The following is an 11,772-nucleotide window of genomic DNA, read 5'->3' on the forward strand; positions in this document are numbered from 1 at the left end:
TCTGAAAGAACAGGTTAAGACCAAGGTTCTGAAAGAACAGGTTAAGACCAAGATTCTGAAAGAACAGGTTAAGACCAAGGTTCTGAAAGAACAGGTTAAGATACTTACGAAGGCGGGTGAAACACAAATCTTGACAATTCAGACATGTATATTGTTTGAAAAGTCAACTTTTTTTTGGTAAGTTGAAATCATCATATAAAATTTGCCAAACCTACAGGAAAATTTTGATCACACCGCCTTCGTGATCAACTCGAAAATGTCTTAACCTGTTCTTTCAAAACCTTGGTTAAGACACCCACAAGAGCGGGTGACACCGAAATATATAAACGCACTCAGTACAGATTATGTGTGAAATCAACTTGAAGAAAATGTTTTTTAGGATAATTCGGAATTTTGTTTTTGTTACGTTGACTTTTTCATATAAACTTCGTAGCCGCTGAACTCAATTTGTGTGTCAACGCCTTCGCGATCAACTCAGAGGTGTCTTAACCTGTTTTTTTTTCTTTTCAGAACCTTGGGTATTAGCAGGCCCTTTGTTCCAAGGTTCCGAAAGAAACTTGCTTTGTTCGTGTTTGAAAATAGAAACAAATGGTTTTCATGATTTTCTTGTAAAATTTGGAGCTCAGTCACTGACGCCACACAAGAAACAATTACAGGGCGGCAAGTGACTTACTTTTCTCACGAATTCCGACTGTTTTTAAAAGAAACGAAAGTGACTTACTTTTTCTTGATTTTTTTACTTTTCTCACTATTTCCAACTATTTCGAGAAAAAATATTGAAAATGTTTTGTATTGAAAAGTATTACAAAAAGGCGTCAAAAAATTTTCTTGCGCGCAAAGATTGTTTCTGAAAATTTACCGATTTTCCGATGTATTAGGATACCTCGCTTCGCTTGTTTGATAAAATCACCTCTAGTGACGAAAACGACCCCATTTCGGAACAAGTTGCATAAATTACCATTTTGGACCTTGCCAATACATTAGTTATTTGTGTATCTGTTTTGGACGATTGTTTTTAGGCAATTTCGCGAATTGTAGCCCGAACGAAGTGATACTCAAAAATGTTTCATGTAAGGGGTCGAAAACTAGAGAAATATCTCAAAACTTCCTCATTTTCGGCCCCGACACATGAAAAAAACTTAAAATAATTCGAATTTCTTCTTCCAATGCTTTCTAGTACTGCATAAGGAATTGAAATACTTTTCAAATGAGCTATTTACTACTGGTCTCAGAATACAGCTAGATTAGAGCCGTAGGGACTACTTGCAAATTTTCAGAATATTTGCCGACCCAAGCTTCGCCTAAGAGAAATGTCACTATGGATAAGTAAACAAAAAGTGGAAATCTGATGTACGAATCACAATTTAAAAACCTAATCCATCGAGAAAGCATGTTCGAAAAAAGGAGAAGGAAATAAACTTTACTCACAAAATTTATTTCAAAATGGCAATTCTTGTGTGTTTATCAACCTCAGCAACGACTCGATCGCTAAATTTCACACAAGCAGTGCCATTTCCAGCATTTATTCCATTGGTGGTGTTGAGGAATTTCGCGCCGTGTCATTCACAATAACCCACAAAGTGATATTTTCCTTATACAAAATGTGTCATTTTGTCAATTATTGTGAATGACGCTAAATTCCTAGCAGCCATTATTTTCAAATCTCCCATTCATACCAAGGTTCTGAAAGAACAGGTTACGACACCCACGAGGGCGGGTGACACCGAAATCGATAAACGCACTCAGTACAGATTGTGTGTGAAATCAACTTGAAGAAAATGGTTTGTAGGATTTTCCTTTTCCAAGATTTTTAAACCTACCGCACGTTTCCAACAAACGCTAAAGTATACTTTCCTTTTTCTTAGTAGAAAGCGAAAGAGTGTCCTTGAAATTTACAATTTAGAGTTTGCTATTTTTTCACAATTCAGTCACTTTTTAAAAATCAATTTATAGTGAGAACACCAACTATTTTCGACTAATTTTATCACTTTTTTACTATTTTCTTAAGAAAAATCACATTTCGCCCTGACCACGCCATACAAATTCAATTCAATTTTAGTGAATTTGTTTGTATGGAAAAGGTGTGTTCCCGCGTATCTAATAAAATGGCGATCTGCGTGACCTCCCCAAAGTATACAGCCTTGGTACATATGGCAGTGTACGAGATAGATTCATTACGATACAGGTAAGTTATATAATGCTCAGATAGTGAAGCAATGACTAATGTAACCTACAACAACAAGTTATGAGCGATATGCTCAAAACAAACGAGGCATTGAAAACGTGTTTTGGTCCTAGTTTTCATTGACAGATGCAGCAGTCGGGATTTTGAATAGAAAAAGTTCTAACTTCATTTGACAGTTTCGAAAATTTCGTCATGAAAAAAAGGACCAAAACACGTTTTCAATGCCTCGTTTGTTTTGAGCAATAGAAAATTGAGGATAATATCGATGTGATAAGTCGTTGTTGACAACAACGACTTATCACATCACTCTAACCACTCCGAGAATTTTTATTCTCATAACATATTTTACCCAATATCCGCTCACGGTGTGCTAAACAAATTGAAAAAATTTGACTGCGTTTCATGCATAAGAAATTTTTTTAAATTTCACCGCCATAAATCATAGTTGTCCAATTGTTTCGTTTCATTCTTTCTCAGGTTTGTCATGTTGGTGCTACTGAATTGGCATTAATCGCACACAAGCATCACTGTCTGACATTTCTTTCACATTACAAATCCATCTCGGCGAAAAAGAAATTTCGTGAAAAAGATTCCGTAAACCTGCAATTCATCGAATAATTCTGAAATTATTACTGGAAACATGTCACCAAACGCGATGTAAGTGTCGACCGATTTACGTTAATCAATTGAAATGTGGATTTTCTGTGAACAATTTGCGGAAATTGAGTGTGGTGCGGTTTTTTTTTCTGGAATAAACCAATCGTCCATTTGCTAGGCGTTTTTTTTTGCGATAGAAAACCGTAAAATGCAATCGAAAATAGCGTTGAACGGATATGCTAATTTCCGATAAATTCATCAATTTCGGTTCAATTCACTGACCGTTCATGTAATTCGTTTCCATTTAACGTAAAATTAATGAAAATAAAAAAATTCTTCGACCGGCCGTAATTAAATCAACGCGTGGTGCTTCTTGTAACAATGTATGAATGGTGGATGTGTGCATGGCGCTTGTGGTCATTAAATCCATTTACATTTTACGGTTCCATTTATGCTGTTCTGTAATGGTCAGCCGCTTTCGTTTTCTCTTTGTTTCTGTCACTAATTTTTAACGAAATTTCCATTGTCTAGAACATTCCTGCCGATTCGAACAATTTACATGACAAACATGTCAACAAAAATTATCTATGACAGAAATCGGTCAGTTTGAGTGGCTGGAGGAGATTGCAATTTATTTAATTTTTATAAATGTTTCCAAACCACCAAGCGTCGTTACAATGAAATGTCTTAAGTAACACCCCCGTGGATGTATAGAGCCAATGTTTGTACCAAGCAACGAGTTCTATCGATAGACCAAAAATTTAATTGACTTCGCGTGTTCGAAAGCCAAACAAAAAGTTTGATTGATGTTCGAACATCGACTCAATTTACTTTTCATTAACTTCAGCACCATGGTATTGAACTTTCGATGATGTTCAATCACTAATGAACACATGTCAATAATAGATCGATACAAAATGGGAAACCGAATCACATTCGACTCGTTCCATGCTAATTGAGTCGATTGATCAATTTCCAATCGAAATTCAGTTTGTCGGATTTCAAATCGGTTTATCAGGATTTAGGTATCCTTTGTGATCGTAGTCGGTTGATAAGATTTTAGTAAACGTTTCAGTCTATAATCTGATCCAACGTAAAATCAAAGTTGTCCGGACTAGATTTTGTAGTTCGAATGGTCGAAAATCTTCGAAAAGTTTGATTTGGATCGGCGGGTTGGCGTTTTCTCTTTCCATCGAAACGTTGATGGGATGAAATAAACTTCCCACGTTGTCCATTAAAGAAGTTCTAATTCCCAGGCGCATCGCTCCAGACAAACTAACATTTTAGAAATTTCGCCAAAAGAAAATTGATGACAAGTTTCCAGGATCCCGACAGACGGATCTTCAATTTTTTCATTAAAATAAAAACAAAAAAAATCCATTTTCCGATTTCAGTATCGTACCACCCCCAATAATGTGGGCCCAACGAACCGACATCATCTATTTAACCGTAACCGTAGAATGCAAAGACATCGAGTTCAAATTCACAGAAAGTTCAATGTACTTTAAAGGTGTCAGGTATGTGTATCCTCCACGAGATTCCGGGACTGTGGTGACCATTACTAATTTTGTCGATTTTTTTTTTACTTAGCACTAGCGATGCAACTAAGACATACGAAGTGACGTTAAATTTCCTAAACAAAATCAATCCGGACAAAGTAATAAACAAAAATACAGCCAGATGCATCGAGTTCACCATCACAAAGGTGAGAGACTTTGAGTTAGACAAATGGAAAAAGATTTCTGGAACATTTTTCCTTGTACAAATATAGGCTGAGAGTGGGCCATACTGGAACAGTCTGACGACCGATAAAAAGAAGCCACACTTTCTGAAAGTAGACTTTAACAAATGGGTGGATGAAGACAACGGTAAAATTTGATTGGGAATATTGTTACTGGACGGATTTATCTAAAAAAAAAAAACAAATTTTGCTTCTCTTACAGCTGACGATGAGGAAGGAGGTCTCCCCGGTGGAGATAATCTTAAATTTATGGAAGATTTCGGTAATTTGAACAAGTTCTCCGATAAGAAACACTCGTTCGACGATTTCAATCCGGAAGAGGAGGAGGATGATTCGGACGACGAAAATTTGCCGAACCTGGAATGAGATAGGAATGCCGAAGAGAGAAAGAGAGAGAAACGAGAATTTCTTTGAGGGGGGAAAATGATGAACCAAAAAAAAAATTGATTTTTTTCCCTTTCGTTTTGTAATTCGAAACTTTTTTTTTCAAATGTGAAAACTGTATGGTTGATGGAATGGGAAGTAAAAGAAAAAAAAAGTTTTTTTTTTGACTTTCGATGAACAATTATTTTTTAAAGTAAACGAAAAAAAAACATTTACTGGAAAATTAACCAAATAAAAACAAAATTCTGTCGCTCGAATATTCAGACTTTTTTTTGTAGAATTGAAACGGCTTGAAAGGGTGCACCCGGACGAGAAATTTTGGACCGAATTTTTCATTGCCTATGCCACTGGAAATGCATCGGTTTGATGAGGTCACACAAATTATTAGACCTCCAACAAATTACATACAAAACACTGAAGAATTCGTGCAATTTTGCAATTTTAACAGAACATTGTTGCGGTGGTGAAATACTCGTTCAACATTCATGAGAACATATTCACCACACCAAACAAAATTGCGAAGATGCGGGAAAAGGCAATAAAAACGCATAAGATTCTATTCAGTACAATTAGGCCGTGTGTCACCGCACATTCTTTAAAAGAATTAAAAAATTCTCAAATAAGTTGACATTTTTAGTCCGAACATTTCTGACAACAAACTTGATGTAAGCCTACACGCCAAATTTTCCAATTTTCAACAAACTAATCCTCGCCGAGTTAATACAATCAAAGATGCACTTTGTAACGCTACATTACATTACATTACAATGTAATGTAATGTAATGTGCAATGTGTAATGTAGATGTAATGTTGGATTTCTTTAGTTATTTAGTGATATTTCTTGAGAGGACTTGGAAAAGTGAACGAAAGTACGCCGTTCAGCCCAAAAAGATTAGGTCCATGTCTTCAGGATCGCTCCCAGGACTTATTGAAACACGTGGTTTCTTAGTATCACATTTAGATTTATGGAATTATTCTAGCGATTTAAAATTAGATTTTAGTGGGTTCAGCAGCCTACTGTGATGAACTTTTGCATGTTCCCCACAAATACGCAAAGCGCAAGGTGTGGTGAACTTGTAGGACAATGTTGTGTGTATTCGATTTTTGTTAGCGATCAACTGTAATGCTATTATATTGTCAATTTGTTTTTGTTTGGCAAAGTCCAAGTCAAAAATTTTGTGTCGTATTCGTATTTTGCAGTATTAACTCGGCGCGGATTAGTTTGTTGAACTACTGGAAAATTTGGCGTGTAGGCTTACATCAAGTTTGTTGTCAGAAATGTTCGGACGAAAAATGTCGACTTATTTGAGAATTTTTAATTATTTTGAAGAATGTGCGGTGACACACTCACTAATTGTACCGATTTGATTCATATGCGTTTTTATTGCCTTTTCCCGCATCTTCCTGCACTCAAAGTCACCCGAAACTTGGGTTCTGTATTTTCTATTATGATCCGCTGAACATTTGCATCGCCTTCAGTGTTCAGATATGTACGTCGCACACCTCTTCCATATGAAAGAAGAAAATTCACCAAAAACGAATTTGACGTGGCGTGCTGAAGCATCAGTCGCCTATCATAATCTACGTTCCCAAAGTTTATACAGCCTGCCGAGAGAAGAACGTTTATAATAATGAATCTGCAATTCATTCCTCGTCGATTTATTCCCAATTTACTCGGATCATGAGTCCACCAAACATTTTGATCAGCTTAAGCTAACCTGGCTGAGTCAATGAAAATCATTGGAACCTCTGCCTTTAATTCCACATACTGAATACACGTACCCGGTGCATCACAATTTTTAGAGAGCTGAGTGATTTCCGAACGATTTTTTACACCGTCTACTGTCGATTTCTCGGAACAATGCTTTGACCAAGACCGAGACCAACCATATAAGCGACTGAAAGGAATTTTAATTTCGGAAATGAGTTACTGAAAAACAAGAAGAACTTTATCATTCAAGAATTCTGTGACCAGATGTATATCTGATCAGTCTAAATGGATCACAAGGTCTAAGTGGCCAGAGTTAAGAGCAATAGTTATTTACGTATCTGTTGTGGACGCCGTGCCGCCTTTTCCATATGGGTCAAATGGGCAAATGCCCGTGGCGCCCGAAGTGGAGCGGAAGAAAGTGGCGCCCGAGGTCCTTAATCAAATGTAGCTTTACAAAATTGGCTCCTATTTTTCCAATTGCCCGATGGCGCCCAAAAGCTAAAGGCGGCACTGTGTGGACGGTATATTTTAGGCAATTTCGTGGGTTGCTGCCTGAACGAAGTGAGGGCGACAAGCGAAAGTGCCTAAAATATACCGTCCACAGCAGATGCGTATAAGCCTTTTCATGCTGAGGGCCTAGATTACGAGAAAAATTCCGTAATTTATGCCCAAGACATGAAAACTGTTGTTACTAACAACTTGTTAGTCACTTTTCAATAAACAGCCGAAAGGCAAAGTCGTGTTTTATTGGAAGTCCGGATAAAGGTCTTATCCGAAATATCCTGCAGTTAGTCCTCTATCCAACAGTCCGAGCCGATTTACAAGTTGTTAAAAAGCAACGAGAAAGTTCATTGAAATGTGAAGCAATGTAACCATGAAACCGTTTTCACGAACGTGTATGAATATCACGAATTTTCTCGGATCTTCGTCGATTTCAAGATTTCTAGAAATTGTGAACATTCGTGAAAACGTCTTACAAACACTAAGGTGAACGCCATTGATTTGCTTTAACAACTGGAAACGAAAATGCTTCATTTATTCCATTTTTCTCACTGTAAAACCTAGAAGATCGAGGCACAACACAAGCAGTTGAGGTATGAAATTTAATAATGAGGTAAGTTGCCATTACAATGTTGCAGAGTCACAACACAACATATTTCTATGTCAAAGTGGAGGCGCTATATGGACTTCATTCACAAGTTTGGTTTCTTAGATCCACCACCAATAAGTTTCATTCAATCCAAGCTTTATTGAAATAAAGAGAAGGAATTCAGAGCAGAGGACTACGTTAATTGTGACGGTATAGTATCTGATTCTCTTCTCCACAGGAACCCAGAAAAAGATTCTTTGGTCCCTACTCCGTTCTCCCTAACAAGTAAGTTAGTCCTTTAACCTGTCACAGACGGCAAGTACAATAACCGTTTTACTATCTGATCTGATAGCTTGTCGTTTATTAATACTGTCGTTGTCGAGGTCGTTGTCGATAACAGATGACAGCCTTCTGTAACAGGTTAAGTCGTAGTTATCGATTTAAGAAAGCACTGTTGTAATGACGTCTTTAGATGATGTGAAATTTCAATAAAAACTGTGTGCACAGCTAGGCCATTAACCCAGAATCTTTATCTTCACTTCTACACTCAACATCTAAATACTTCACTTCAATGGTACAACATGTATACGTATATACAAAAAGAACAATATGTATGATGAGGTCGTAGAGGAGGACCTGCATTCAAAATTACTACTTTAATTGTCGAGAAAAAGAACAAGGAATGTCGATTCCTTAAATCAATAAAAGAATCTTATAGCCGTGTGCATTAAATGGATGATTTGCGTGACATTGTCTATCGTGAATATTTAAACAATCCCGCCACGATTCTCTCTTTCCTATACTCAAAACCGATCCGACCAATGTATTTGTACAAAACTTTTGATAATATCATCACAAATACATGTCCGATGCCGGTTTAAAACCGCGTCACACAAGTGAGACGAAATTATTGACAGAAGAGAATCTATAATATAAAGTTTGAGAGTCATCACCGGTGCTTAGCGCAAATTCATTTTTGATGATATTTTTCAACAGAATTCTTTCTCAAAAATCTACGACAGCAATAACGACCACGAATAAGTTAGTTTTAAATAAAAATTAGATTTGGTTGTAGTTGTTTGACCAAATCTGAGAAAAGTGAGCAGTTTAACGAAATTTTCATAAACTAAAATCCAGTATTTAAAAACTCCAAAATGTATATACTTTTGAGCAAAGCATTGATGCCTCTTCGGAGCAATGGACCCTTCGCCAATTTGTAGCCTTCATTTAAAAAAGTAAAACCACTAATGCTTGTTTTCCACTTACCAAAGAAGTACTCCGTGTGAGAGACAAAATTAACGGCGTAAGTCTGCCTAAAATTTGAATTTTAAGTGAATGAGTCGATGAAAAAGTGAACCGATAAATACATTTCAACGCTTCATTGTTGAAAATAATGCTGCGTTAGAAAGACTTGCGTCAGAAAGATTTTGAATTTCGACCGCACTTACGGCGTCAACTTTTGCTTTGTTTATTTGACACCTTGCTCTCTCACGGCTCTCTCACTGGGCTCTTTTTGTTGAGTGGAAACCATACTTAAAGCAGGCAAAAATTTGTTACTTTTAAAGGAAAAATTGGTTTGTGGGATGATAACTTATCCCACTTGGAAAAACCTTTGCAGATTTCGTAAATTTTTTTAATCAGCACAAGTTTCTCCAAGTGGGTTAAGATATCACTCAAAATAGTACATTCGCCTTCGGCTCTGTCTGGAAACTTCTCACACGCTAAAAAAGACTTTTAGTCCGTGGTACGAATAGTATTTTACATGCTACATGCGTCGAAAACCGTACTTTTCATGTTTCAAGCACTTCTTTCGACACCCTTAGCATGTAAAATCCATTACATAACTCGGGATAAAAAGATGAAAAGTCTCGGTTTCGTGTGTTTATTGACCTCGGCTTCGCTTCGGATCAACAAAATTCACACGAAAACTCTACTTTTCATCTTTTTATCCCTAGTCATGTAAAATACTATTTCATATTGGACCGAGAAAAATACTATTCGTACCACGGACTAAAAGTCTTTTTTAGCGTATTCGATTCCAGACCTCACCTTCGGATCTGTATGGAAACTTCTCACACGCTATTTCATTAAAAACTATAATTGAAAATTGAAATTTGCTCAATGTGGAATTTCCTATTTTCTCCCCGAGGTGAACACAACTTTTTACATGCTTGCTTTTTGCGAAAATCTGCATTTTGGCCCACTTTGCAGATCATAAAATCATCCAGCGTGTTTTGGTATTCAGCCATTTTAGGGGAGAAAATGTTTATTTTCTCACCTTAAATGTCTCCTTTCAGAGTGACAACAAAACGCCATTGCTATTAATATTTGTTTGCTTGTAAGACTTGAAACTTTCCATACCGACTATTGAGGAAAATAAGTTAGGACGAGCGCACGAAATTTTTCGCTTTCATGCGGTATTTATCGCGTGAGATTTTTTTTTGCCTGTTTACGTCGTGGATGCGTTCTTTGAACGGGAAACATTTTTGTAAAGCGTGAAAATGTTTGACGTTTGAAAGTGTTTTTGAAATTTAAATATTTTCATTTTATCATTAAAATAATCCCGAGCAAAGCCGGGTACTACACTTGTATTTACATACTCTAAGTTACCGGTTTTGTATTGTTTGTTTGTGTGGTTTTTTTTTGTACATTTTGTGCTCGTATTATACAACACACGGCCGTGTCTCTTCAAGTTTGTTAAATTTTTAATCGGAAAACTTGCCGCTTTTAAATAAGTAATGCATCAACCTTTGATTCGACAAGCATTTTGTAAAGGCCTTGTGTTCAGTCACACCGCAAACATTGTAAGAAGAACATTCTCGACATCAAAAATGGTTCAAATTCAGGTAAAATTTTCGTCGATTTTTTTTTCTGTTCGTTTTTTTCGTGTGCTGTGACTTATTGATCTGTTGTGATGATGATTTATGTTAGTCGAGATTATGTAACGAAATTAAAAGTTTTTATCAATTTCGCTTGACTAGCGATTGTGACATTGTACAACTATGCACGAAAGACAATTTCTTTGATTTGCGTGTGGTGCCACATTAACATTTCACAATCAAATCGTTTTTAATTGACAGGAAGGCGATAATATCCCCAGTTTCGATTTGTTCGAAGATTCACCGGGCAATAAAGTCAACATTGCCGAACTATGCGCCGGAAAGAAGGTCGTAGTTTTCGCCGTACCCGGAGCATTTACACCCGGATGTTCAAAGGTTAGTCGCGAGTGTTCATAAACGCGAATATAATTACGCTGTTGCTAATACTCCGTTCCCTATTATCGCACCATAGACTCATCTACCCGGCTATGTGGAACAATCGGAAGCATTGCGAGCAAAAGGGGTAGCTGACGTAATTTGCATTTCCGTCAACGATCCGTTTGTCATGTCTGCATGGGGCAAAGAGCACAAAGCCGCTGGCAAGGTTCGAATGTTGGCCGATCCGGCAGCCGGTTTCAGTAAATTGATTGACATGACCGTCGAATTGAATCCACTTGGTGGCATTCGATCGAAGCGATACTCAATGGTCGTTGAAAACGGCGTTGTCAAGCAATTGAATGTGGAGCCCGATGGCACTGGTCTGTCGTGTTCTTTGGCTAATAAACTCAACGTTTAGATGGGTGATGCAGAGGCAGAACCGAGTTGCATGGCGATTCGGCGATTGAATTTACAAAATTCCTTGATGTGCATTATACAAACCCACGAAAATTCGTTCTCGATTTAATGGTCGAAATAACTAAACAAAACAAAAATCGAATTGAATAAAAGACACCCAACTGTCGCGCACTATCATTTAGATTTAAAAAAAAACCCTCTGAAATATTCTTATACGTTTCGTGGCATCATAGATTATAGATTTTGGTAAACAGCAACGAAAGAAAAATAAAAAGTTTCTAAACACACAAATGCATTGGACTTATTATTTCCGCGTTGATCGACGACACATAAATTACTAAATGCAGAAAGGGAACGTGCCCAATAAGCGAATTATAAGAAAAATGGAATTTGCTGATTTTTGAGACTTCAAAGGAAGAAAAACATGATCAGCCCATTGTAAATCAAGAA

General features: G+C 37.0%; 2 protein-coding genes across 3 annotated transcripts; both read left to right on the forward strand.

Moving 5' to 3' along the window:
* The first annotated feature begins 2,686 nt into the window (after positions 1-2,686).
* Positions 2,687-5,000, forward strand: LOC119076155 (uncharacterized protein CG16817). 2 transcript variants are annotated; one of them, XM_037182840.1, is made up of 5 exons: positions 2,687-2,842; positions 4,177-4,299; positions 4,373-4,487; positions 4,554-4,650; positions 4,726-5,000. In XM_037182840.1, the coding sequence occupies exons 1-5, from the start codon at positions 2,826-2,828 to the stop codon at positions 4,887-4,889; spliced, it is 516 nt and encodes a 171-aa protein (XP_037038735.1). In that variant the 5' UTR covers positions 2,687-2,825; the 3' UTR covers positions 4,890-5,000. The 2 variants fall into 2 exon arrangements, with proteins under 2 accessions (XP_037038735.1, XP_037038734.1); XM_037182839.1 differs by lacking the exon at positions 2,687-2,842 and adding an exon at positions 2,976-3,031.
* Positions 5,001-10,349: 5,349 nt separating this feature from the next.
* On the forward strand, positions 10,350-11,591 carry LOC119076160 (peroxiredoxin-5, mitochondrial). The gene is made up of 3 exons (XM_037182844.1): positions 10,350-10,554; positions 10,789-10,923; positions 11,000-11,591. The coding sequence occupies exons 1-3, from the start codon at positions 10,447-10,449 to the stop codon at positions 11,321-11,323; spliced, it is 567 nt and encodes a 188-aa protein (XP_037038739.1). The 5' UTR covers positions 10,350-10,446; the 3' UTR covers positions 11,324-11,591.
* The last annotated feature ends 181 nt before the right edge of the window (positions 11,592-11,772 follow it).

This window comes from Bradysia coprophila, unplaced genomic scaffold, assembly GCF_014529535.1.
Source record: "Bradysia coprophila strain Holo2 unplaced genomic scaffold, BU_Bcop_v1 contig_232, whole genome shotgun sequence".
Classification (NCBI taxonomy): domain Eukaryota; kingdom Metazoa; phylum Arthropoda; class Insecta; order Diptera; family Sciaridae; genus Bradysia; species Bradysia coprophila.

Excerpts from the sequence above, each read along its gene's own strand:
- LOC119076155 (XM_037182839.1), top strand. The coding sequence starts at position 2,991 with ATGCAATCGAAAATAGCGTTGAACGGATATGCTAATTTCCG. Across the intron at positions 3,032-4,176 it reads AACGGATATGCTAATTTCCG|TATCGTACCACCCCCAATAA; the intron begins ATAAATTCATCA and ends TTCCGATTTCAG. Across the intron at positions 4,488-4,553 it reads TCGAGTTCACCATCACAAAG|GCTGAGAGTGGGCCATACTG; the intron begins GTGAGAGACTTT and ends GTACAAATATAG.
- LOC119076160 (XM_037182844.1), top strand. The coding sequence starts at position 10,447 with ATGCATCAACCTTTGATTCGACAAGCATTTTGTAAAGGCCTTGTGTTC. Across the intron at positions 10,555-10,788 it reads CAAAAATGGTTCAAATTCAG|GAAGGCGATAATATCCCCAG; the intron begins GTAAAATTTTCG and ends TTTAATTGACAG. Across the intron at positions 10,924-10,999 it reads TTACACCCGGATGTTCAAAG|ACTCATCTACCCGGCTATGT; the intron begins GTTAGTCGCGAG and ends ATCGCACCATAG.